Source organism: Hetaerina americana, unplaced genomic scaffold (genome assembly GCF_022747635.1).
Source record: "Hetaerina americana unplaced genomic scaffold, ioHetAmer1.1.p SCAF_2, whole genome shotgun sequence".
NCBI lineage: Eukaryota > Metazoa > Arthropoda > Insecta > Odonata > Calopterygidae > Hetaerina > Hetaerina americana.
Genome location: NW_027286763.1, coordinates 27749411 through 27776047, shown reverse-complemented (window position 1 = coordinate 27776047; position 26637 = coordinate 27749411). Strand labels below are relative to the sequence as shown.

The window sequence follows — 26637 nt, the reverse complement described above, 5'->3', positions numbered from 1 at the left end:
CCACGCTCACCTGCTAACCCAAAAGTTGCAAGTTTCAAGTTCCTCTTCAGGTGTTGTGTCAACTCTGGTGGTTCAGCCTCTAGGACACACGCCACAGTAGTTAGGGGGCATAAATTTAGGAACATATAAACCCACCCTCTTTCACAGCCAACTGTGAATCTACACTGATAATCCCAGAGAAACACCCTCTAGATGCACCCTACATGTCAAATGTAAAGGTCAATGCTTCTCTAGAGAGACATGGAGGCTTTGCAGTAACTCAACTATCAAACAAGTATCCTTGTCACACGTTTAGTAATACTTTTTATTGCATGTGCCCATTGCGAGTAACTGTTGATAAACCAAATCTTAAAATTTGGTAATTTCTGAAATCTTTGATACTCTCTAGACACACTCCACACAAAGAAAAATTTTCTTTCTACTAACATCAACATGCACTGCAGATAATATTCAACAGAAAAACAAAACTGAAATAATTCAGCTCGCATAACAAATAAAGATTTCTAAGAATCATTACTACCTACGTTTTGTGGTGATAATGTGACTTATGCACAAACATGATAACACATCGGTTTCCATTCTTCCTGCAGCCTAAATAAATTAGAATTTACTTGGCCTTTGGAATTTCAAAAATACTATACATTTACTTGCCTTTTCCATAGAACTTAAAGAAGGAAAACCACTGTTGTAACGCCACATACATATGTATACATATTATTCTTGAATTGCCTATGTTGTATTTAACTTCACCAATTAACATTTTTTTCTCTTACCAGAAGAAAAAATAAAATTACACAATTTTTCTTCAAGGGACTACATTGATAATTCCTCACTTGATGAATTCTTTTATTAACCAACCTAAATTTGACCTAGGGCCATTATATTCAATCACAGAAATGTTTGAATTTTCATCAATAATCTACATTATGTGAATATAATTAATCTTTGATTTTTATATTCATGGATCCCGAGTTCTTTGGCTAAATAAATAAATGAACGTGATTTTTACAATTCACAATATATGTAACTACAGCAAATTAAAAAATACTTAAATTTTTCAAGGGGTTTTAACCCAGTTAGTAAAACTATGGTTATAACTTCAGAACAAGAAAGGCAAGGAATACCATTTATATTCCACTGCAATGATGCAATAAAAGCCAAAGGCACGAGTTACATAAGGGTTAGAAAGAAAGAAGCCCATGGCTATAAGAGCAGGGTTTAACAGGGAGAGGGAATATTCTCAGGTCGGTAAACCACCTACCATTCACCATTTGCTTCAGATTCTGCAGGTGTAGGTGAGTGCTTGCTCGTTCTATCTGGATGGAGTGAACTGTTGTCGGGATCCACTCACCAAACCACAAATCCAAATGAAATAATAATTCATGCAAACGTGTTACCCAAAACTCCTTCAGGATAACAATTGAATTGACCATCTTATAGCCTTCCATAAATTAGTCAAGAGTGGAAGAAAGAAAGTTACACTGTAAAAATACTTTATTCATAATTATATGGGTAATACACTTGAGGTAGGACCCATACTATTGTTGTATTAATTGACGGAAGTTAAGGCTGTTAGTCTAGTGCTCTTACACTATGATTTCACCAGAAAATGTTTTAAGTGTGCTCTCAAGAGGTAAACAAGGAAGAGGAGACACCCAACACCCCAGGGCAGATGATGCAGTCACCAGGGGTAGTGCCATTGTCATGCATTAAGGGTGGGGAAGGGAATGGGTCTTGGGTATGAGGCCAGCAGTCTTCTCAAATTCTAAATTATGTACAAACATGGTCCAGAGGGAGGGGAAAGAGTGATTTCATATGAAATTAGGAAAATTAAATGGATCCATCTCAATGCTCTATTAAAATTTCATAAAAATCTGCACTATAAAATCTTGAGCAGTACACATGCATTCCAACAATGCTATGGAACAATTGTCATTAAAAACAACTCTAATAACAGCAAGACATCACTTGCACAACAGGACATTATTTTGTGCAAGTTTAATGGACAATAAATCAAAACAAGAAAATATGACGCCTTCCATACACTTCTCATCTCACCATTCAATTACCAACCAACAGAATTGTACAAAATAAGAGATGCTACCAAGTACTCAAGGTACATACATACTATACATACACTTCATAAATCTTGTGTGGTACATAGCAGCAGATAACTGCCCACAGTGGTGAGTTGTAAGGTGATTTGAGAACATTTGTTCCAGAATTCATTATTCAAAATAATGCTGTCATTTAAGTACACACAAAAAAATTCCTGTACATTGATTAGGCATAGCTGTGTAAATAATTTACTTAGCATGCCTGATGGTTGTTAACTGGAAGCATCAAAAATAAAATGCAAAACATGTGCATCTTCTTCCTGAAAACATTCACTGTCCTCAACAAATCTTGCTATCAACTGGCTCACCTTTGAATGGAGCAGGCCTAACTGAATGAACACCTCTGGGCACAAACAAAACAGAGAATCCCTTACCAGCGGCTCTCTCTCATCCACTACATTAATTCAAAACCCAAGGGCGAGATCTTTGACACCATCGATATGTAATTTTCCTAAAACCCTTTGATATGTTGGGCAGAGGGAGAATGTTACTTTACAACAATTTTTTCACAAGTCAAGGCTTCTTTAAAATTTCTTCAATGAATTCTTTAAGTAAGAGCAATATTTCTATACTTAATCTCAACTTCAAAAACTGTATTTTCACTAAAAGATATGAGATAATTCATGCTATAAATATTAAATCTGCTTTTAAAACATTTTTCATATCAATTTGTTTAAAATAAATTTTTCCATTTTTAAATTTTCCACAGACTAAATTGAGTCAAAACAACTTTTTTATAAGCAAATTTTACAATTTATCACCATATCCTGTAAATGAATATATGATATTTGCCTGAGCTTACTCTTAAGGGATTGAATTAAAATAAGGTTTTCATATTTTCAAGGTTTTGATTATATATCAGTTAACCTAACAACACATTTTTACCCACATTCACAGCTACAATCATCAAAAAATGAAATCACTGCCATGATGCAAGTGCAACCACCCATGAACCGCCAAATTTCTAGAGTGCATATGAGAAACCTTGTGACAGTGGTCTAAATGAAGCAGATTTTTGTTTTAAAAAAATATCAAGCATTTAAAAGCAGTATCCTCTGAAAAAAAAACAAATTGAGGTTCTCTATCAATTATGCTCCCAAAACTTGAACCACCTATGATTAGGGCAACTGAATTATCAATAATAAACGAGGAGGGTTTCCACAATTGTTGATAAAAATACACGAATGTTTGCATTTAAGAAAAATGATATCTACGAAAAATTTTCTGCTAGTTCCTTTGATGCAAAAGCTAAGGCAGAGTCAACAAACTTCTATATTTTCAAATTATTCCTTCAATATAGGAAGAACTAATGATTCTCTTTCCCATGCAACTGGTCTTACTACATGCACTGTCACAATGCTAGAACATACTGATAAAAGATTAGCCAAAAAACACCTTAAAGCATCTGCCATGAGTGATCCAGGGACTCCTAGAATAGCCAAGAGGGGATCTCTCTCATGGCTGAAATGACGCCCAAGGGTATTTTAAACTCTGTTAATGAATGGGAGAGAGCCATGTTGTTGAGTGCAGAGAGAAATGCCTAGAATATATTCCCTTTAAGAGACAGTGCTGGTATGTAACATACATATTTTTTTTTACACAATAGGAACCATCTTAGGCATGACATAAAAGAATAATACACTGATTTAATATTACCACAGTAAAAACTTAATTAACAAAATATAAAATATTGAAAGAATAATAAAAACAATTTTTCATCAGTGACAATGAATGTCATTAGGAACGACCATGTAATACTACAGAATGAATCACAGTAACTACTAACACAGTGAAGCACTGCATCTCAAGAGAATCACAGCTCACACCTTCAAATTTTGTGATCAGAACAGGTAAGTACAATCACTCAGTCAACCAATCAAGTACTCTAGTACAACATTTTGCTACAAATAGTGATTACTGCCATATCATAAGTGCCCTTCTAATACTCTCCAGAATTAACATCAAATAATAAAACAACATGCAATAATAAACATTGGGAAATTTAATTTTTAAAAACATCTTCAAATAAAAACTTTCAAAAATCTGTTGCAGCCATCTTAAAAATGACTTAAAAAAAAGATATAAATCATATACCATGAAAAAATGTTTCAACAACTTCACTCCAATTATATTAGATGCCTCTTCTCATCATACTTGTCATTAGGCACTCATTTTCTACCGACAATCCTAAGTGTTGGCCATAGCAAATCCAAATGGCTCGACACTCACCTCTCTAACTGACCTTGTCAGGCCAAACACATCATTGGCATTTATCCTATCTGGAAGGAGGAAGGTGGTCGCCGCATTTCAAAGACAAAACTCCTGCAGCGTAGTCAATATATTTGCAGGATTTGACAACATACTTGGAAACACACTTCTATCACTAAGACCAAGTGCATTTCAAAGATCACCCATACTTTTCTCATCATCATTCTTTCACTTATTGCATTGTAGTTGAGACAATTACAATTTATGTACAAAAAAATACTTAGGAAAGTATTGTCAAATTTTAACTGCAAGTGGATTGGTACCACACTGCACAAAGCCATTTTCAAAGCATTCAACAGGCACCCACAACAGACTCCTGAAAACTCCTAGTGTTTCGGTAAATCCTTAAAAAGGGATTTTCCAATGCCACCGTCTGGCCGGTCAGAGCCACCTGCATCCTTCCCATTACCACACACGTGCATTTACAAAAATATAAAAATAGTGCCCAAGAGTAGAAAACAACATGTGGCAGCAAGTCTTGAATGAGTTAGCAACCTCGAGGTATGAACAAGTGCGCAACAGGTGATGGATGAATGGAGGCACAAATACATATGTATGCCACACACAAAAAATAAACATAAAACAGTCCAGTAATGACAAGTTTTTCTTTTGTTTTGCTGTAGTCTTAGTCTACTACTGAATTCATATATATTTCTCCCTGGACCATTCAGCTAGATTCAATAGAATCCAATTTTAAATGATGAACACATCAGTTTTTCTTCATTTGAAATAACTCATGTCCATCTCGTGTGGTGACCACCTTCATGAGGCAATTTCCATGGTTCACCAATTCCACAGATAAATAGCCACCAGAGGGAAAATTACTACCGTAGTTCACATAAAAATCCTTGTGCTATTGTCATTATATTATACAACATATCAACTGTTGCTGCTCTCCCTACCCATTTAATGCTCATCATGAAAGCCCCATGCTGTTCATTACACAGGAAGTAAGGCAAAAGAAAATTGATCGCAACCTAATTGCATCTCTCATTCAAGGTTTACACACAATGGTTTCAGGGGATGAAATCAAAAGCCCTTGGCTAATGGTAGACAAGTGAAATGAGCACATTACATCTTAAGCCTCCACACTTATTTTCTCTCAACATCTGAGATTACAGGCAGTCTTTTTCAGGGTCATCATTGCACAACTACCCTGATTATATACAAGTCAAAGAAGCAAGCACAACGAAGAGGGCATCAATTCTATCTGGAGTGCATATGACTTATGTACTCAGAGAGACAATTGCATCATCATCTGTTAAATATTCAATCAAATTCCAAATAATACTCCTCATTGAAAATATTGATACAGGTTATAATAGCCAATCAAGAATTGAAAGAACTCAGTGGAAGTGATGACCATGGATCAGTGTGCAGCCACTACCCTAAAACTCTTTCATTAAGGTCTACTTTCAAATGTCATTGGGGACACTCCTACTTTCTTATGCCTAGGCTCTTATGGTAACAGGTAAACTAACATGCCTAACAAATAAGATTACAATTGAGTAAGGAATTAAATATTCAATTATGAAAGCTGAAAAAAGTAAGATTTCATTTCTTGCAACTTTTGCAAAACAGGATTATTTTGAGGAAAGAATTTTATCTGCAAAAATAATAATTGAAATATAAATATAAAAAATTGATTGCATTATTTAACATGACGCTTTTGCACACAGTGTCCAATCAGATCTCTGTGGGCTTTTAGATAAACCTCTGGATGGGAAGTTATCCCAAGAGCAACTGAAAACAAAAACCAGGTAAATGAAAACTCAATATGTGGTTGATGGTAACACAGTGGCAAAAGTCATCGACGAGAAGCATTAGCAGCGCCCCTCGAATGTGGATGGGCCACTTCAGCTGGATATGGGCCGCAGCCGGCCCTTGGATCGGCCACCGTGGCTGCACCGGTCAGCGAGCCTCGAGGGCGGCGACCCGTGGATGCCGGCTGGCTGACGCGACGGCGACGAGGTCATGAGGCCCTTGCGCTCCGAGTAGGGCGAGTCGTCATCCGGCTCGCCGAACGCCCCGAGGACGAAGCCCTCCCCCAGAGACGAGTACAGTGCCCGCGACCCCTGGCGCACGCGGCCGCGCCTCGGGCCGAGCAGGACGCGAGGCGTGGACGGCGGGGATGCGGCAGCGAACCGGCGTGAGGGGGGCGACGATGAGAGGGGTGAGGAGAGGGGCGAGGGCAGGGGCGGCAACAGGGTCAGCGAGGGTGTCGAGAGCCGGGGAGAGGCATGGTAGTACGACGAGGGGGAGACGGGGCCAAAACCGCCGGCAAAGGTGACTGCGGAGAGGGGGGAAAGAGAGGAGGAGAACAAGAAGAGGTCATGCATGAGAAACAGCAAGAGAGAGAGAGAGAGATAGAAACAACTCACCCACCCACCACCAACAACAACAACCACCACCACCACCTCCTATTTTGTCCAGAGGGCAGGAAAAAGTAGCCAAATGAGAGGTGATGCAAAGATAATAAGTTTGATAAGCATACTTACGCTAGCAGGGACACACACCCAATGCTAGAGATAATGACATATGGGCCACATTGGCCACATAACCCTGTAAAATCACTCTCACTGAGGTCAGCATTACGTTATTTATAACTTGTGATTACATTAGTTGGGATAGGTAATAAGGCCAATTGAAAAATGCCAACTAGCCAAATCAAATTACTTTTGTCCAGTCATTGTTTAATCATTGGAATAATTTATTAAAATTTATATCAATTACCAACCAATGCTTTTCCGTTCCACTTTGAGAACAACAAAATTTCAAGACATTGCTTTGTCCCAAAATTGCCCATCCAAGGATTATTTTTACATTTTGTTTGCAACTTAATGTGGATTGTAGTAATATTTCACACCATGCCTGGGCATCTCATACAGAGTTATAGAATGAATTAAAGCCGCACAGGTGAGGGGTCAATAGCAATCGAGGCAACTTTAAGCGCAGATGCTGCCTTATCAGGGCTGGTATAAATATGTCCACTTATGATATGAAATAGTCATTAAGATAGAAGAGTCAACAGGAAGCTATGAATGACATTTGTTTAATTATGAGTTAAGACTTATCTATGCTGACATTTTACAAACAATGCAACACCTGATAAAAGAAAGACCCTTTCATGATAATTAAATGCAATCGAATAAAAGCAGCTAGCATTGAGAATGTTGTGCCCAAGTGCAGAGTTCGAAGCCAATGAACTATTACATTGTTATGGTTAATAAGTAAATAATATCAACCATACAACTGTATGTTTCTGCCGAAAAGTTCAGCCTGTTGTTATTTAAGTAGACTCACTTTGTCTGCCTCCCCAAACACCTTGCATCACCTTCACTCACACTGACATTCAGCGAACAAAGCGTTCATTTAATTTTCTCCACTAGTAGAGTAATAGCCAACAAGATTCATACCCCTACCAGTAAAGGGCAAGGAGGAGAGTGTTGTTGCTGGTTAACTACTAACCTAAAGCTATTCCCTGATGCTCTAGTCCAAAAATATAAGAAAACCACTTCAGTCACCATCTACCAATTTAGGAGTGCTATAGAGAGAAGAACTAACCACAAATTAGTTATTTATTTTCTATTAAGTTTAGTAGTGAATTACGGTTAACATGTTAAACATCATACATATACCATAGAGAATATTTCATTGCAATGGTTAGGTAGATATATGGTTCATCTACAAAATAGTTGCAAATAAACTACATTAAAAGACTTTATGCAGCCAGCATATAGTAAAATCATTATGCAAATATACCTTATTTACAAACAAGACATTTTCTCACTTGAGGGGCATTTCAACATCCTCACTCATGTCACGAAAGTCAAAAACTGTTATTAAATTACTTGGGTTATGCCATGGCTCCTCAATATCTCCATGGTAGTGTGTGCATGTGCCACAGCTCTAATTGTTAATTGTAGCAGGTTTGGCATGGGTTATGGATACTTTAATTTATCCACAATGCACCACAGCTATTAATCTTCATCTACCTCCATAGATTCTAAAACTTATAATTTCAAAGTCGAGCATGAATTGTGTCACAGATGGTTTAACAACAAAATTAATATTTTGGCATCACCTCAGTACACACAAGTTAATTTCATCTTTGTGAAAAATCTCTACTCTTTTGTGTGGGGTTTTTCACTTTTAATGATGCATTGTGTGACGTAACAATGATTCTAACCTTAAGAGTCCTTCCTAAAGTAAAATACCTATAGCCATGAAAAACTTAAGTAACCATGCCAATTATGACAGGAAGTATAACACTACAGGATGCTAATATAGGTTTACTAGTTTGTATTTCTTTGCATTTACATCATTTGCATAGCTTCAGGGACAATGGGAAAATTTAATTGGGTGATTTGCCCATCATTCCTTTGAGGTTGGAATAGATTTGAAAATGCTAACTTTATCTTTTTGAAGAACTCAACAAGGTTGGCCAGTTTGTTAAATTACTAATGAGAATCAACAGTCAAGGACTCTATAGATGGAATATTTAGAATGTCTCATTATTTTACACAACACTACATCCAGCATTGTGTCAAGGTAGTTATATGGGCGGATGAATGCCACAGGGAATTCAGGTATTAACCTAATTTCAAATTGGAGGGATTTTTCTCATGAGCCTAAACCTAAGCTTTGTGATTTTTTGGCACTGGAACTTTCTGAGAAACCACTAGAACTAGCTAAGACTAGGACAATATTATTGATCTGTTAACATTAATTTCACATACTCTCACAAATCAAACCAATAATTGATTAACACTATTTGGTAGCCAAATCATGTACCTGATTACAACATGGCAAACAGTGGGTGAAAGATACATCAAAAGTCACACTAAAGTTACAAACATACATCACTGTGGAGAGGGGATAAAGAGCTGGTCATATTTTAACCTGTTTGCACCATATCTTGTAACTTATCTGATTAGATATTTTGATTAATAAAATAACATGAAAACTCCGAAAGTCGGAATAAGTTAGCACCACTCGTCCCGCAATAAAAACAGAATTTGGTTGTGATGGTTTGTGGGAAAAGAAATTCTACAGCAGGGAACAACCACCTCCTCTCAACCGGAACACCCTTCTGCAGTAGTTTGCGGGAATGTAACTTCCCCACCAGTGACCAACTACAGACCCAAACCCAATTGTGATCATTGACGGGCTTACAGGGACTCCCTCATAGATACCTAATCTAGACGATAGACTTGCGATACGTTTAATATTCTTTAACTCTTTCAAATAATTACTTTTATCAAGTAGGATATTAATTAGTCTGCGGACTAATGCATGAAAAGAAGTGAGTTTGTTACCGTTGGGAACAAAGGAATCACAGTGAACATAGTTGTCCTTGTGTGTAGGTATACAGTACACGTCATAGGTGAGTTCGTCATTACTCCTAGTTAAAAGAAGATCTAGAAGATGGAGTGAGTTATTACTTTCCATTTTGTCCGTGAATTTAATGGAAGGAAATAAATTATTTAAATCACAAAAGAATTGTTTGATATAATATTTATTAGCATCAAAAATGGCAAATATGTCATCCATGTATTTAACTAGACAGTCAGGGAGTAACTGAATTTACTGTTGAAAATTTTTTCAAAATGGGTCATGAAAATATTGGCCAAGAGTGGGAATAAAGAGTTACCCATTGCGGTGCCAAATTCCTGTTTGTAGAATTTGCCTGGAGGAACAAAGAAATTTTGGTTCATGATTAGGTTGGTTAGTCGGAAATATATTCATCAATTAATTTGCCATTGAAATTAATAGAAATCAACCAATTCTAGAGTGTATTCCTTGGCAATGTCAACTGGTACACTTGGAAATAAATTTGAAACATTGAAAGACACCATAACTTCTCCTTCGATAAATATAGGGTTTTTGGTTTTGTTAATGAAATCCAAATTATTTTTAATCAAATGGGGGCTTTGAAAACTTAAGTCGTGAATCCAGGAACGAGCCATTTGGACATCTACCTCTGATGAACTTTATGCTCTTAATTAGGCATTAACTACCACATCTAGGCATGCACACACAATTTTTATTGGTACAACCCAATCATACTATCATTATGAAACAAGGAAATAAAATAGAATTGATCAGAATCATATCATGGTCATCAATATAGAAATTTGTACAGTCAGTCACTAGTGAGTTCTCATTAAACGCTAATACATAATTCCTCCTCTAAAACATTAATCATAAAAACACTTTTGGGCTTCACTGGGCACACACACACACCACCATCATTTTTAAGACAATGATCATTTATTGGTTAAGGTATATTTGCTGAGGAATTAATGTTAGGCAAACCGTATATATAAGCATACCAGACTATTTGTGAAAATCCTCCATGTTAGTGCTCAATTCAATTCATAAAAAAAGTTGGGGAATAACCAGGAAACAATTCCCAGGAGAGGAACACATATGAACACATGCATATGAGGTGCCGGAGAGAGATCTTCTCCACTCACAATCCCCACGACATCAACATTAAGTAACCACTACGAATCTGTATCTTCTCTCACCTTCTCCCAAGGTTCTGCTTCACGACACCTTACCCGAGTGCCAATTGGACAACCTGATAAACTGGAGTACCTCACTATTCGTTCAATAGGAATTGATGGGATTTGATACACAACTACTCATGAAGCAGATGCCCAGGGGAGCAGCTATTCCTCTGTAACTCTGCAAACATGAATATAATTCAATTATTTGAAAAAAAAAATCAGTATTGTAATAATCTTCCAGATGGTGTGATCCTGAAATGTTACTGAAAACTTGAGCTGGAATCAGGGCAAGACGCGATCTTAGAAGATGTTAACACTTTTTAATTAGTCGGGATCCACTATTTCTACATTGTCCGACTTCAAAAATTTTAATTTTTTATTTTCTTCGAGGAATCAAAAATAATCTGGCTCCCTGACACAAAAAAGCTATACAAATTTAGACAAGAATATCATTCTAATGATCACTGGTACGTCTTCCAGTCAAATCTCTCCCACTCAAATACTGTAATTAGCCCATAATAATTATTCCCCCATTCTTTTCCTAAACCTAGTAGTAGTTGTGTACAGATTTAATCAATCCCCAAAGCCTTGCTGGAGTTCATCTCCTTTAATGCCTTCTCTGTCTCGTAATCAAGAGTGCCTGGACCTAAACTATTCTCATCAAAATTATATCCTCTTTTTAAACCAAAATCCAATGGGATCATTTCTTTGCCATACATGCAGTTCTTCAATTCACACTCTACATCTTACCAGGATCTCTTCTGCATTGACTAATACTTTTCTGTTGCATTTCCAAAGTAAGAAGAGATTTAATTTCTTGTGTTTCGATTGTTTGCTCAACTTCTGTGAAGCACACCTGATTCCCATACCCTATTAACTCACCATCACTCTTCACATTTAAGTTCCCAAGAAATATCTCAAAATCCAAATATTCTTCAAATATACACAGTAGGCATTGGAGGGCCGAAATATTTTTCATACCACAAATAAAATACCATGCCATATCTTTTAGGCTTAAAAATGTATTTCCACAAACAGTATATTCAAGATTCATGATTCATAAAATCTCCAACATCCATGGCCACTTCATTCCATTTCAGCGTAAGTTTTCACATGCCGTAAGGTGTCGGTTGCATTACTTTTCACAAGCACTGTACATACATGAATTGGTATACTCACTAAAATGAATTGCCTGAAACTTTTTCTAGGTCCACCAGATAAAAAATGATTTATCTGAAATCTCACCAATGCTTAGTGGCATCAAGATAGGCGTGGCACAAAACGGAGACATGGTCTTGTGGCTGACCTCCCATTAACCCCAAGCATACCCACCCTGCCTTCTCTTTCAAGCCTTCCTTATTCCTGTGATTCCAATGGCATATGACACATAGTAGACACCGGAGCCTCCCCTGAAGTAGGTAAATGGATGGAGTGCTCCCATCCTCACTCCGATCCACAGTCCACTCACAACAATCAAATCACCCAAACCGTCGACATATACCACCATCATTCGATCTACTCCAAATGCATAGTATGCGCACACGTCTTGAATGAAGGGAGTTCATTGAGTAATTTGCCTCTCCTCTGATGACAATGCTCACATAACGCAACAATACAAGGTGGGAGGGATTGCCTTCTGTCAACACCAAGGACAGATACCTCTGATGAGAGACCACACACCCCTCCACACAGGAACAGCTCTCCCCAGGAGTAAAATGGCCAGCACACGCACCTATCAGGGCCCAAGGGTCGCAGTCAATCGTGCCCAGTTGTACAGATGCAGTACAAAACAAATCGTTATAATGCCAAATGGGTACCAGTAACATCATACACAAAATTTCATGTGGACCATCCTAGTATCTCAAGCAACATGTTGCCAGAAACTGATGTCATGTTAAAAGGTATCAAAGAACAGTCGCAACCCAAAGTGCAATGTGCACCAAAAGATGGATGACACCACATGCTAATTACTTCACTGTAATCTGCACTCGTAAGTCTACCCCCTGCTTGAGAGTGCCCACCACATCTATGTCTACAATGAGTGCAAACTTGGGGAATTGGCTTACAAAGGAGAGCTACAGCAGGCATCTTGCATTCCTTCACCCCTCTACGCCATGCCACAGAAATAGGACCACAGCTAGCGGCAGCGAGGCCAATCCATGGACATACGAGATGCACTGCCCATGCTCTTAATTTGCCAATGTCCCCATTGCACTCACAGCATGTAAACTAAATCTTTCTAGACAATCACTCCAGAAAGCAAACAATATGGATTAACCTGGCATTCTAGGGTAGACCCTGGTTGGGGGAGCAGTGAAAATAGCGCAGTCATGGGGAAGGTATCACATGCATGGCTGCACAGATGAGCTACAAGCAATCAACTATCAACCACTTTGATGGTGACTTGATACTTTGAATTCCAACAGCAAAAGAAATCAATATTCATCAATCATGGATTTTTTTAGAGGATTCCAAAATCTCAGATTGTCAGCCATTTGCAAATGCAGACAAACTGTGGAAAATGCCACAACAGGACCTGTAGCAGTCACCAGGTGGTGTGCAAAAACACCAGACCCGCAGAGAGTGAAAATCATTTGCCTAGGCTAGGACTCAAGCACAGATCTTTTGATTTCTGGCCGAGTGCATCAGTCAGTCACACTACCAAACATTCGCAAATGAATTCACTCTTGTGCAAAGGGTTTACTAAACTGTCCCTCACCTTCCTGTGCACTCCAGTGTCATGGCAACCCTGACTTGGGTGGCCTCCACGGTGCACCTAAATAAGCAAGGGGAGAAGGGGTGGCATCGCAAGGCAAGGGAGTGCTCCACTTTCCATCAATCAAGTGATATACTCACAGTTGTCGTCCTCACTCAAAAGTCCATGGGTAAGGCAGACACCAGCACTCATGGCAAGGGCCTGAGAGGAGGGAAACAAAGGGAGAATAAGTTATGGAAATGCAAAAGAGGAGTGAGAGGCTAAAGTGGCTTCAGTGTACTAGTCTTGCCAGGTGCAGTATTTGCCCAACTATTATTACTAAGCCATTAGTGGAGAAACTGTTCACCTATGTCGGCACAATTACAAACAGGGTAGGGCAAACCACATTCATTTGCCCACCTTATGTAAATTAATGCAAAATTATCAATTCTTTCATGCCCGATGGAAGTTTATATTGAATTGCTTTGGCGTAAATAACAGGAATACACGATTTAACATATTTCTAACCAAGATAACATTGCATTATGATCAAGGTACATCAGCAATCTCATTTAAAAAATTAAACCAATGCACAGAGCAGTTGAAAAGATTCATATTATGATTAAAATGAAGGATGAATTGAAATTTAATGATACTCTTAAAGCATCTTTAATTACACCTAAAAATGGCAGAAACATGTAAACCATAAGATTGGTAAAAATCACATTAAAGACCTATATATACATAATATTCTTTATCCTTTAAAACTTCACTTCATGGAATTGTGCGACGTCCATATTAATGGAATGGAAAATTACAAACTCCTTTAATGTGGACAGCTATACATACATTGGCTGGTCCCGAATATTTCAAGTTTGATATACCAACACTAAGTAACCACTCTTATGCGAGGTCTGTTCAAAGAGTATCGCAACTTATGTGACTTTTTAAAAATTATTCATTTATTCATGAATATCTATTTTGTCCCCTTCAAAGTAATCTCCATTAGATATTATACACTTGTGCCTACGTTTTTTCCAATCCTCGAAGCACTTCAAAAAATCATGTTTTGTGATCTTGTTCAGCTCCTCCTTCAATGCAGTCTTTATCTCATCAATTGTAGCATAGCATCGTCCTTTCATGGGCCTCTTTAGTTTCGGAAACAAGAAAAATACGGTGGCTGCACCATCATTAGTAAATTGTTTTTGGCACACAAGTAACAATGTGTGAGCAGGGGCATTGTCATGGTGCAAAAGCCAATTTTTGTTCTTCCACAAATCTGGGCGTTTATGGCAGATTGCTTCATTCAAATTGCGTATAACTTTCAGGTAATATTCCTTATTTACCATTTTACTGTGGCAAGAACACATGATGCACCATGCCCCAGCAATCGAAGAAAACTCTGGGCAAAATTTTCACATTTGACTGAACTTGGTGCACTTTTTTCAGTCTTGGCTCTTGCTGCAGCTTCCATTGGGATGATTGAAACATTTCCATTAGGATGATCACATCTTCTGGCCCTCTGAGAGCATTTTGTACCACCAATAGACATTGCTCGGTCTAAGGTAGCTTCTCCATATGCCACAGTCAACATTTGGAATGCATCCGCGCGCTTAATTTTGTTTTTCGCACAAATTTTGATACACATTCTTTGATCCATTTTTTGGAACAGCCAAAAATCAAAGACAAGCCAAAATACGTCCCAGCAAAACAGCTGTCAATAATTAACTGAACATTCAAAATGGACTAACTTTTCGGCATAAGTGAGAGACATAATTACCAACAGAACACCACAAAAAAATCAAAAATACATAACCAGCGGAAATTCAAAAATCATGATAGTTTTTTAACAGACCTCGTACAGCACTTTAGTTTCGAAAAACATAGTACATACATAGTAGGATTTGAGGCACTGATTCTTTCCCTTTTGATTTTTTTGTTTCAGACTGAAGGTACACCCAGTGTGTGTGTGCACACAACTCACATGGGTCACTGGATCACAAGCCTGGTGAGAGTGCATCTCCATTTCATGCTTTTCCTTTTTTATGATACCTATATTCATATTCTTACCCTATTCTTTGCCCCTATCATATTAAAGAGGACACTTAGCGACTCAAATGTCAGCCACTTTCAATTTCTCCTAAGTCAAAAGAATTGGAAGTCGTTGAACGAGAATGACTCCCTGAACAGAAACTTTGACCTGTTCTGCAGAACATTTTTGTTTCACTTTGAATCAGCTTTTTCCCTTGAACCAATTAAGCACCCTAAACCCATTCAAAAGAACTGGGTCACTCCAGAAGTAGGCATTTGCCCAGGGTATTAAGAATCATATCACAAAATAATATGCCCTCTACCGATAACACACTGCACCATGAATATCTAACTTAAAAAAGCTGTCCTGTAATATTATTAAGAAATTAAAGAAAGAATATAATGATCAACTAATCATAAATGCAACTAATTATACTAAGATGGCATGACATATTATTAAACAAAATTATAGTTCTAATGTAGTGGAGTTACCAGCCCAGTTTAGGGATGATAAAAGTAAACTAGTGGATCCAATAAAACTGGCAAATAAATTCAATAGCTCCTTCTCAAGCTACCAATGGTTAATGTACAAGATCCTCCTCATGATATTAATAGCTCCTTTTCTGCATCTTTCAGTTCTATTTTTCTTAAATCATTCAGCATATCAGAGCTTTGCTCACATATTACCAAGGTAGGGAAGAAAGCCTCAATTGATATAACAAATGGAAAAATAATACATAACTGTGTAGATAACATTTCAAGTTCCCTACTCTCACTTGTAAATCAGAGTCTGAGAGATGGCATCTATCCTGACGCCCTCAAAGTATCCAAAGTAATACCAATTCATAAAAACCAAGGGGGAAGAAATGGTATGGGAAATTATCGACTTATATCAATAATTCCCCAGCAAGGAAAAATATCTGAGTTTGTTCAACAAAAGACTAATGGAATTCCTAGAAGTTAATAACCTGATATCTCCTAAACAATTAGGATTTAGAAAAGGAAAGTCAACAGAGCACGCAATTCTCAATCCAGTTGAAACCATCACACAACAAATTAACTCCAAGCAAAAAGTTAAGGGGTGTATTCTTTGACCTGTCCAGAGCGTTTGATGTGGTTGAGCATGATTAACTCTTGTACAAATGTCATTTAATGGGTATTAGAGGAACAGCACAGCAGTGGTTGAGAACAAACCCCAAAAATCATCAACAAAGGGTAGCTGTCCAGAAGAAGGGGAATACCTTCCTCTATTCACCATTAGGTGTTGATACATGCAAAGGCATTCCTCAAGGATCAGTGTTGGGTCAAACTCTATTTCTCATTTATATAAAAGATCTACCCCGAAAATTATGCGTAAATTCTCTCAGTAACTGAATCTTGTTTGCATATGATGCGACCATTGTGCTGTATCAGAAATCCTTTGAGGATTGAATGACTTAAGGTGGATCCACTATTCATGGCACATAGTGCCATGACCTTATTTTAAATTTAACTAATACTCAAGCCATGATATTCTCTGCGAAAACCTGCCAATCTAATAACAGTATTTTTCAGCCTATGACAAGTAACTGTAAAGTTATTTATAACTATACATTTTTGGGAATATATTTTGATAAATACCTGAAATGGGACCTGCATATTACACATTGAAGTAAAAAATATTAATTCTGTGTACTATCTTCTTTCAATTCTGAGGCATACTGTTAGTATGGATGTTTAATAACCATTTACTATGGTCTATTTTATTCTCTTCTATCATATGGTATCATAATCTGGGGAAGTGGGTCATCAAATAAATTAACTAAAATATTTATTATTCAAAACACATTGCTTATGTCCATATGCAATAACCCCTATAGAGCCCACTGCATCTTTCAAAGCATTGACATATTAACAGTCCCTCGTGTGTTTATTTATAATTCAGTAATTTTTGTAAAAAAGAACATGGCTCTATTCTTATCAAATAATGGCACACACACCTCTGAGACTAGGACAAGAAATCATCTGTGCGTAGTATCTGGTAGCATGACAATGATGACCAAGGGACTTCGTTCTCTGTGTATCAGAATGTTCAACATGCTTCCCGTTAATTTAAAAAATGAGAAATCACTCTTTATTTCTAAAAAGAAATTGTTCACGTGCTTAAATAAAAATGTTTTCACAGTGTGAATGACTGCATCAATTCTGGGTGATATTGAATTTTATATTGTGCACATAATTGTGCACGTAGGTGTAATTTTATTTTTTCTGGCTAGTAATTATTAAGTTACAGTACTTTTGACGTACCCTATACAAGTAAATAATGTGTGATATTCTGCACCATACTATGCATTTGTTGATTGGGGAAATAAATTAATATTATTATTTAATGCTTTATTTCATTGTGACTGAGAGGAGCTCTCTTTAGCTGGAGTGAAGTCTTTATAAGCCCTTGAGCATTATATTTTTTAAGGTAATTTCTTAATATTTTCACTCAGGCTGTTTTTACCTTTGACAAATTATTAATTATTTCCATCCCCTTTAAAAAACCCCTTTGTGCCTACAAAAGGGTATGGCTTTATTTTTATCCTTTCTTTTACTATAATATAAGTTGAAGGAAGAGAACTTCAAGTTATTATTGGACATTGATGCTAAAGTATAAATTAAGGCTAAAATTTTTTTCAGATTAATATTGGCTACACCTACTCAATTTCATAACATCACAGGAGGGATTACAGTAAATTATGATAAAAAGAGTATCCCACTGAGATCTGGGAAACATTTGAAACACATAAATCACAAATTAACACAATGTAGCAATTGAAGTTATTTGATTGTTCTATGATTTTTCAAAAGCATGCAACAACGTCAACCATGCAATTCTTTTGAAGAAGCTCTTTTCTATGCCCCTAAGCGGCTTACCACTATCTTGGTTAGAATCTTCTCTTAAAAATACGAGCCAACTTATTCATCTCATTTCTAGTGGTGATAATATTTCTTCCCCAAAAAATCATTATTCAATGCATAACTCAAGACTCAGTCCATGGTCCCATTTTGTTTCTACTGTACATCAATGAACTCCCTAAAACCTTTCCTCTCCATTGAAATTATTCCAGTCTATTCAGCGGATGATACAAATTTCATCATTACCTCATCCCATCTTGTTTCATTGAAATCTTCTGCTAACTTTGTTTCTCAGCTAATATCTAAATTGTGTAAAAGTAACTGCCTAACACTGTATGTTAATAAACCACATCAGGTCTTATTTTCAAATATTAATAACAAAACTAATATTATAGCTATTGATCTTATTGGGGAAAGATACCACAAGGACATTATTCAACACTCCTTGGTATCACCATCGCCACTCATGTATCATGAAACACTCTTTAGCTATGAAACTCAGCTCTATCTGACTGACCCATCTACTATCCCTGAACAGTAAAGAATTACATACCCAGCTACTGGATAGCATTTTTCTGAGGATTTCTTCATCCCAGGTCTTGAATATTTTTATTAGTCAAAAGAGTAATAAGGTTAATATTTAAGGTAAATTACTGAACCCATTCTAGACCATTGTTCATAAATCTAAGCAGATTCCCTTGTTTATGTATATTTACAGGTTGCAGGATTGGTATATCGGTACCTGATGCCGATTATCATGTTTGGTCACAGGGAAATTAATACAAGCAACAGAGAATGGAACGTAAGGTCCTTTACTCACAGCAAGCAGGCAGTGGATGGCAGCATGCAGCACTTCCACATGCTCATACTGCAGCAGGCACCCTGTCACCGAGGATGGCCGCAACGGGCGGTAGGGAGCAAAGTCATCCTTCACATCGGATAGCGTCACGACCGATGGCAGAACTGTTTCAAATGGTGCACTGCTCCCATCTTCACTTTGGTCACCCGTAGCATACAGCGGGAAGAAGGTGGATGGAGAAGGGGGTGGGGATGTGGTGGGAGAAGGAGAGGCATAAGAGGGGTGGCACCCTGCACCATTCACCTCCCACCAACTGGTGCTGCCTGTCCCCATGTTCAAAGCATCGCCATCCTGTAGGGGGCACAGAAAATGCATCAGCATGCTTTAGTAGGTGAACTTGGAGGTGAGTGTAATTTTTGGGAAATAAAGTTTTTACAAATCAAGCTTTTACACTAACAGGTAGGAAAGCAGATGCATATGTACTGCAACTCATTCAGGAATTCAACAAAATAAACATGAACCCACACTATTTAAATAGAGAAGGCATTTCCATGCATTCAAGGGATGAAATGCGTGTATAGATAGAAAACGAGAGCCCAATTGATCAAGATTCTCAACAGCCTTAAACCATTGAAGGCTGCACAAAAAATCCAATGCAATGCGTTGAGTAGTGATGACTTCTCGGTTTTTTAAAATACAACAATTTTCATACTAGATAAATGCATTATTCTTGTTGCTAGTGCAAAAAGCTATGCATTTGATGAAGAACACAATGTATTTTTCCACTGTTCTTTATTTTGGTGCTACTAGTTTCAATGCTTAGGTGCCCATCATCTTGGAACTAGCAGCACCAAAATAAAGAACAGTGTAAAAATACATTGTGCTCTTCATTCCCTGAACCTAAACAAATTTGAGCCAGAAACCATCAAATTCCAAAAGCATTTGAATGACAAATTAACAAATATTCTATATTTAAATACTAATACACATAGTAACAAAAAATAAAATGGATTTTCCTGGAAGCATTGGTATGGAATATGCAACATGATAAACAGTTACCTTTCTACATGATTCCACTACAATTTAGAATATTTACTACATAATTACTACCACTAAGTAGGAAATAATTAGAAGTTACACAGAATAAGTATTTTTGCCTCATCCCAAACAAAATACGAAGCCACTCTCATTGTTATTGGGATCAGCTGGTCCAAGAAGCAATTAAGATCCACCTCTAGAAGAATAATTATAATAGGGATTCATGGTGTCATTAATATAACATCTGGAGATCTATTCTAAATGCATAGCAGAAACCAGGTCGCTTGGCCAATCAGGAGATGCCAACACGAAAGTTGGCCATATATGCTATAGGCTAATCAGAAGACACCTGATCCCAGGAAAATCATGTATAGTTAGGACAAATTCGACAAAACGACATTCAGAAGCCCTGAGGATGGTGACAGAGTCAGTTACTGAAACATCGCCAGCAATGGAGACATTATTCTGGCCGAAAACCCAATTGGATTTCACTCAGTTAACAAAGAGATTCTAAGAAGAGAGGGAGTGGACAGTAGCTGAATAAAAGCCCTGCAAAGAAGAAGCAATCACCTCAATGGCTATATTTTGAGATGGATGAGCCCATAATAAAGAGAGAGTTTTCATGGGCGAAAAAGTGAAGGAGAGGAATTATAGAGAGGAAGATGTTATGAGATGATATGTAGAACAAAGGAAGACACATATTAATGAGGAGAAACAAAGAGGACAAGGAAAGAGGAGAAACAAGAGGACAATTAAAAAGGGCAGCCATCATAAGGAGAGATGCCAGAGTAAGAGACATGCCGACTAAGGCAGACTATTTATAGCAAAGATCTGGATACACATGACGAAGTTTAACTTTTTCATTCATGAGCTATAACCTTAACATAGCACAAGAGCTTGCGGATTTTGATAACCCCTAGAGCTGTGGTGGTGGGAGCAATGATAATAAGGTAGTCTGCGCAATTTCTGTTCCTCAGTGAGGCAGATACACGGACATCTGACCCCATTGAGGCAGCCATTGAGTGATGGTATCATGCCAAAAACATTATTGAGGGAGTCATCACAAAACCACCTCAATTACTTATTCCAAGAAATAATTATGGACAAATATTGAAGAATCAAATCACCGAAAGCAGTGTTAGTGGTAATGACATAATTTCTCAAAATAGCTTACATGAATAGCCACAAATAATGGAGACATGGCATACTGTAGCTGATTAAATACAGTGCAATGATAATAATTCAAATATATGGATTAGTACAAGGCACAACAAAGATGTTACCATGAGCGAAATATTATATTTAGTATTTGGAGAAGTACTGGAAAACAAAAAGAAATATTGAAGAACGGCCATTTTTAATGCAGGACTGATATGATTATAGGGTATCGAAGTCCATCCAGCAATAAGTTGATGGTAATGCTATTAGTTATATCAATGAGTGGCCTTACATTATAATACTATTCTTTACCTAGCTAAATTTTATCAGTGGGTGTAATAAAGTATATCAAATTGATTGTTTCATCAATCACTCATATTGACAACCATACTTTATCATACCATATACCAGAAGGAAAGTAAAATGCATCAGAAGGTAAATACACTAAGGTTAGATAAAATAATAAAAAATTCAATACAAAGAGAGAACTTTCAATAGATTTCATTTTTTTTGAAGATACAAAGAAATAGAAAGAGAAGAAGATTCCAAAATGGAGAGAAGTTGATCTTTGATACAAAAGAGTGGGTGTAGAGGGAAGGCTTTGAAAATGAGCCAGTAAGAGAGGAAGTTGACATAGGCACATTAAAAGGCACACATGTTTCGTGGGATTTTATCCGGAGTTCTTGAGAATGATGAAAACTCTAGAAAAATTTGTGGTTCAATTTACTTGCGACCCAAGCCACGTTATTCACTTCAGATAAGATATTTCCCTTTAGGTCACAGGGCTTCAGCTAATCACTGGTCCAGTTGAAATCTCTCTCTCCTAGCACAAAGGTTGTAAAGGAAAATGGTGTACTCCTTACAATTTTAATTTAATATAAAGGATCACCCTCTACTAGGATGGATATCACATTCCTTACTGTTAACATTCTATGTTCTCTTGGCAAGAGCTTTCTTTCTTTTAAAGTATTGAGCCATGGAGTAGAAAACATTTCACCTCTATGGAGATTATCTTAGAAGAATTACACGAAGAGCCTTGATTATGATTATAGTCTAGATGAAACCTACTGCAAAAAGGCCAATCATGTTTACCCCATTGACAATAATGGAAGATTACTCATTATTTGATGCCATTCTCACAGAAATACAACATACCAATTTGGCGCGCATCCATTACCTGTCAATCAGGCAATCGACAAAATATGTTTTCACTACACTTTACACATATTATTATAATAATAATACTTTATTCATTTTAAAAATGGTACAACCATATTAAATGTCGTCAATCATAATATTACTTAATATATAAACATAAGTTCTTAAATGTGATGAAGATTGTCACAAAAGAATTCATCCAATGAGTAAAGTGGGTGAGCAAGTAACCAGGTATATACCCTATTCTTGAAACTCTGGATACCATCTGATTTCAACTGAGTAGGCAGATAGTTATACAGTCTTATGTTCATATTGTGAAATGTGTTGTAAGTTGATGACAATCTACAATAAGTAGTATTTAGATTCGATTTACCTCTTGTGGAATAGTTATGGAGGTTGGATCTTAATTGGTAAGTTTCTAGATTAACTTTCACATGAATCAGAGCCTTAAAGATATACAAACAAAATACAGTCATGATTCTATACCTAATAAAAAAAGGTTTGCAGGAATCACGTGGTGGTATATTAGCAAGAGAGCGAATAGCTCTCTTTTGCAGTAGCAAAATTTGTTTAACATGAGGGGAATGACCCCATAACTCAACACCATAATTCAAATGACATTGAAAGAAGGCATGGTAAAGTGTTAAACGATACTCATTTGAAATGATAAAGTTGAGCTTTCTTAACATATAAACAGCTTTACTAAGTTTATTACAGGTCTGACTGATGTGAGTCTCCCAATTAAGTTTTGTATCAATATAAACTCCTAGTATTTTAGCAGTTTCAATATCAGTGGTTTTTGATTTAAGACTGCACACAATATGCTGAGTTTTGTTAGTATTTAATTGTAAATGATTAACATCAAACCATTCCTTAGCCTGTTTTTGGGTAGCGCTAGATCGTAACTTTGCATCTTCTGAATGTTGACACTTTTGCACAAAAGTAGTGTCATCAGCATATAAAACAGATCTAGGTTTCATATTACAGGGCAAATCATTAATCATGATAATGAAAAGTACTGGGCCAAGCACAGAGCCCTGTGGTACACCACATTTTACTTTAAGAGCTGCAGACCGACAGCCATCAAGTTCAACCAATTGGTGGCGATCATCCAAATATGACTTCATTAGTTTCAGTGCAACACCCTTAATACCATAATATTCTAGCTTTGTTAGTAATATTGAATGATTAACACAGTCGAAGGCCTTACTAAGATCACATAGTGTCACTGAGACTGATTCCTTTTCTTCAAATGCATTAATGACATAATTAACTATGGACTCTACTGCCAAAATTGTAGATTTCCCAGATCGAAAGCCGTACTGGGATTTGGAAAAGAGATTATTTAACTCAAAAAAATTACATATTTGATCTTTCATAATAGCTTCAAAAATTTTACCAAAAACGGGGACTATGGAAATGGGGCGGTAGTTAGCTAAATCATCTTTATCACCTTTTTTATAGACAGGTACTGTTTTGGAATATTTTAGAGCTGTTGGAAAATCTCCTGTCTCAAAACATAAATTGACTAACATTGCTAATGGTTCTGCAATGAGCACAATAATGTCCTTTATTAGGGAGTTAGAAAGATCATAAATATCCTTACTGTTGGATTTTTAAAATTTTTTAACAGTCGATATAATATCAAGTGGAGTAACAAAATTCCATTTAAAATTTAAATTATTCGGAGGAAGATTTTGCAGCATATTACCAATATTGGCAGCATCAACTTTTCGAGAGAACAAATTGTCTTCAACAGCTTTTAAGAAAAAATTATTTACAGCATCTGGGGTGAAAGGAAGATTTTCTTTTCCATTACCATGACCAACTTCTTGATTGATTAATGTATGGATAACTAAATTTCCTACCCTTATTTAGTTGTTAATGATTTAAACTATTTCTAAATTGTGATAACTTGTAATTTTTGATAAATATTTCTTTATTTTACAAATATTTATACTAAACTTGTTGGTCGCGGTAGTCCAGGGGTTAGAGCGTTGGACTACTGACCGGAGGGTCCAGGGTTCAATTCCCGGGCAAGGCACTCTGGGCACCTGCAGCTCCACCCAAGCTATGTGATTTATCAGGTACCAGATCTTACTGGGAAACCAATACCGGCACAGGGAAAGGAACTGGCCCCCCTAACCCTGATGTGTGAATTTCACATGCCGTCAGGCTTAGTAATGGGTGAGCTCTACCATCATCTACCAAACCTGCTTCGGGTTGATTACTGTGTTTATGGTTTTTATACTAAACTTTAAGAATGGAGCAAGTCTTCTTTTTCAGTACTTTGACACCGAGGCAACTAATTGACGTAACTTTAATGGCAGATAAAACTATTTTTTATTTCTTCTATAATTATATTTGAAAATATTCCACTTAAAATATAAACTTATTACTCCCTCATCCAGTAACTAGAAATTTAATGGGCGAGTTCAATCCCCACTTCAGATAGTGTATATATTTCATTGAACAAAATGTTTTTATTTTGTGACAAATAAATCTTTGTATCATGGAGCATTAACATATTCCAGCCAACTCTTGTATGGGATAAGATTTTTTTTTAACACATCGAACTATGAATTCCCCACGTAACCCTATACATTAGAACTGTGGGATTTTGACATAAAAACAAGTCCCTTTATTTTCATATCAATCCGGTCAATTTAGGGACAATTTGGGGTTTTTTCCAATAGTGGTGCTTTGGTAGAGAGATTTCCCCAGCAGCTAAATCTCAAATGAATCCTAAAATATCAGTCTTTAATACTAGTTTCTAGTAAACGCTCAATTATCTCTGGGTTCCAATTAAATAAAACTAAATAACCAATTAAAACACAGCGGTTTTCCTTATATGTATTTCGGCGAACGATGGCAGGCTCTTTAAAAAGCATTCAAGGAGCTAGATCACCAGTTAGGAAGGAATCACTCAATTCTAGGATATCCGAGATCAGCTGATCATAATTCGATGGCAACTCTACCAGACAATTCTAATTTAATTTTTACTGGAGTAAATATGCTTTGCTTACCCTGTTGAGAATTCCAACGTTTAGGTAGAAGCATATAACAAATATATTCCAGCCAATCCAAACAATGCTCCAAATGCAAAACTGAAACCAAGGAATTTATTATGAATTTTTCATAAGTCAATATTAGGCTGGCAGAAGATAAATCAGAAAAAGATACTCACGGCAATAATGTACTTCGATCGATACTGATATGCTCCAAAAAATCCAAATATAACAAATACCATCTGAAAAAAATTGGCCAAAATAGGTGCCCACATAAAGCCAAGGAAGTCGAATACCTGCCGCTCGATGGTCGCAACCTGGAAAAATGAAACTATTTAGAACTGTAAGAAAACATTGGCTGTGCAAAAATTGACCGAAATATTAGAGCTAGCAAAAGATGAATAATGGGGGGTGTTTTAAAAGAAGGGCCTTGAGCGAGGTTACATTTGTTCAGTCATCGTGTCACATTCGAAATAATACTGTAAAATGTGTGTAAAATATAAAAAAAGTTAGAATGAGCAAATTATTACATTCACATCGTCAAAGCACTTTGGCGGATTCAAATAAGTAAGCTCTAATTCGAACCAATTTTAGACTTCTGGCGTAGCGAAGAAAATGCTTCGCAGTCTGAAATAAGGCCATTTTAATTACTATAAACTATTCTTCCGCGCAACTGACCATTTGTAGCACCAATATCACCAACAGGAAGTGCCGCCTTGTGCAAAATCCCATGTCATTTGATCCCTGTTTGAAGGTTGCCCTTCAGAATTCTCTGTTTCCAAATCTACTCAAATGCCAATTAAAAGAATGGCTCGAGCAAAAGTAGAAATCAACACATTGCTTTCCGGACATTTCAACTCATCAGTCCCTAAACTTCAAAATTTCACATTTCTCCCTTCAGTTCACTGAAAACATTCCTCCAACACACGCTCAGTCACTCATTAATAATCACACCACGATAGCCCAA

General features: G+C 36.8%; 1 protein-coding gene across 1 annotated transcript; it reads right to left on the bottom strand.

The window, feature by feature from the left end:
* Positions 1-1841: 1841 nt before the first annotated feature.
* NKAIN (Sodium/potassium-transporting ATPase subunit beta-1-interacting protein) lies at positions 1842-26637 on the bottom strand. The gene is made up of 6 exons (XM_071584566.1): positions 26349-26637; positions 25850-25987; positions 25689-25769; positions 19330-19659; positions 13757-13817; positions 1842-6675 (listed from the first exon to the last, which is right to left on the bottom strand). Exons 1-6 carry the CDS (start codon positions 26400-26402, stop codon positions 6242-6244), a joined length of 1098 nt encoding a protein of 365 aa, XP_071440667.1. The 5' UTR covers positions 26403-26637; the 3' UTR covers positions 1842-6241.

Coding starts and splice junctions, on each gene's coding strand:
- NKAIN (XM_071584566.1), bottom strand. CDS start 26,402: ATGGGATTTTGCACAAGGCGGCACTTCCTGTTGGTGATATTGGTGCTA. Junction 25,770..25,849: donor GATCGAAGTACATTATTGCC/GTGAGTATCTTT, acceptor CCTTGGTTTCAG/TTTTGCATTTGGAGCATTGT. Junction 19,660..25,688: donor ACGTTGGAATTCTCAACAGG/GTAAGCAAAGCA, acceptor TGCCCCCTACAG/GATGGCGATGCTTTGAACAT.